Source organism: Austrofundulus limnaeus, unplaced genomic scaffold, assembly GCF_001266775.1.
Source record: "Austrofundulus limnaeus strain Quisiro unplaced genomic scaffold, Austrofundulus_limnaeus-1.0 Scaffold89, whole genome shotgun sequence".
Taxonomy (NCBI): domain Eukaryota; kingdom Metazoa; phylum Chordata; class Actinopteri; order Cyprinodontiformes; family Rivulidae; genus Austrofundulus; species Austrofundulus limnaeus.
The window spans coordinates 336,443-338,003 of record NW_013952491.1 but is presented as its reverse complement, the minus strand read 5'-3'; the positions used below and the strand labels follow the sequence as shown (position 1 = coordinate 338,003).

The following is a 1,561-nucleotide window of genomic DNA, read 5'->3' as shown; positions in this document are numbered from 1 at the left end:
CACACACACACACACACACACACACACACACACACACACACACACAATAAAATAATAAAAATAGTTGAAGTTCAGTAAATAATCTGTTTTCAGGCTCAATTCAAAAAGATGTTTTATTTCCTGACATTAAATCTTTGTTTTTACTTTCTTTAAATAAAACCAGGTGTTTAATTATCGTTTCTGACTCTTAACGAGCTTTTTAACGAGTCTGTAACCAATCAGAGCATAAAYAATCAGAACTTTTTGAATCTGGACTTCTGGATCCTGATGCTCGTTTGGGTTCAGAGGACCACCTGAGTGGAACCGGACGTTTCTGGACCTCCTACCTTGAGGATGAAGGTGCGTTCAGGTGTCTTGATGTGAAAGGTGCCCTTCTCCGCCTTCAGCGGGTAGGTGAGAACGGCGCCGCTCAGGTCGACCCGGCCCAGTGGCGTCACATCCTGCGGCGTGCGGTAATAAAACAGCTGGTTCCTCTTCTCCTCGTAGGTGAACCAGCGCTGCTTCCAGGTCCTCAGAGGCCCCGCCTGCTTCAGCAGGTAGCCGCACAGTTTGGGCTCACCTGAWGGAGACGCGGGAGGGCGGGGCCTCGCCTGCTCACTGAACACCTCCACGGTGAGGGGCGGAGCCTGCTGGTCGTCAGGAGGAGGAGCCTGTTGGAGGAGAGTAGCTGGATCCTGGAGGTTCTGAATGGTTTTGGACTCCTCAGAGGGAGGAGGAGGTTCTTCAGCTTCCTGCTGGTTCTGAAGGGAACCCGGTTCTTGTTCAGGTTCTGCAGGATCTCTTTTGTTGCTCTGATCAGAACCAAGAGAATCTGGTTTTTCTGGACCCCGTTTTGGAGGTTTTTCTGTCAGTTCTGGCCGTCTTGAATCAGGATCAGCTTTTCTTGGTTCTGGTCCAACTGGACCGGTGTTCTCTGGTGCTCCTTGATCTGGATTCAGATCATTGTTTGAAGAATCTTCAAGTTCCAGATTTTCTGTGGGGGGACCCTGATGTTCTGAAGCTTCTGCTGGACTCTGGTGGTCCTGGTCCCGGTTCTCTGAGACCCGGGGCAGCGTCTCCTCATCAGCGGGGGCAGGAAGGGGTCCAGACGAGCCACCGCTGGGATTTCCTGCCGCGGCGCTTCCATCCATCCTGAAGAAAGAAAAGCAGGAAGAGAGAGAAAGACCCGGTTCAGCTGGACCCCATCAGACCGCCGGACCTCCGTTTAGTTCTGATTCTGAAAATAAAAAAAATAAAACAAATAAAATCGCCTGAAACTTACAGAACCATCGTTCTACTGAAGTCCTAAAGCCAAGGGACCGGTTTTATCTGATCCTGTTCTGTTTGGACCTCAGGACCTCCTCATCAGGAAGCTCCGCCCACTTGGCTCAGATTTTCAGATTCTGTTTTACTGGAGAACATTTTTATTACATTTAACCTGCTATTATTTTTAACACGTTTTGTTTGATTAGTTCAAGTTTTTACTTTAATAATTTCATTTATGTTTTTGAAGTTTTGACACAAAAAGAATTCAGTAAATCAGTATTTCTTGTTCTTTATGTGTTTTTATGTGACTCAGAAG

The 1,561-nt window shown here is 47.4% G+C and overlaps 1 protein-coding gene across 1 annotated transcript in view; it reads right to left on the bottom strand.

Annotated features, from left to right (window-relative positions):
* Positions 1-1,373, bottom strand: part of tbc1d2 (TBC1 domain family, member 2) — a gene marked incomplete in the record, with an annotated part of 11,885 nt that extends 10,512 nt beyond the window's left edge. The window contains 2 exon segments of the mRNA XM_014012161.1: positions 327-1,131; positions 1,262-1,373. Of these exon segments, the coding sequence (XP_013867615.1) occupies positions 327-1,131; positions 1,262-1,269 (813 nt within the window).
* Between the last annotated feature and the right edge of the window lie 188 nt (positions 1,374-1,561).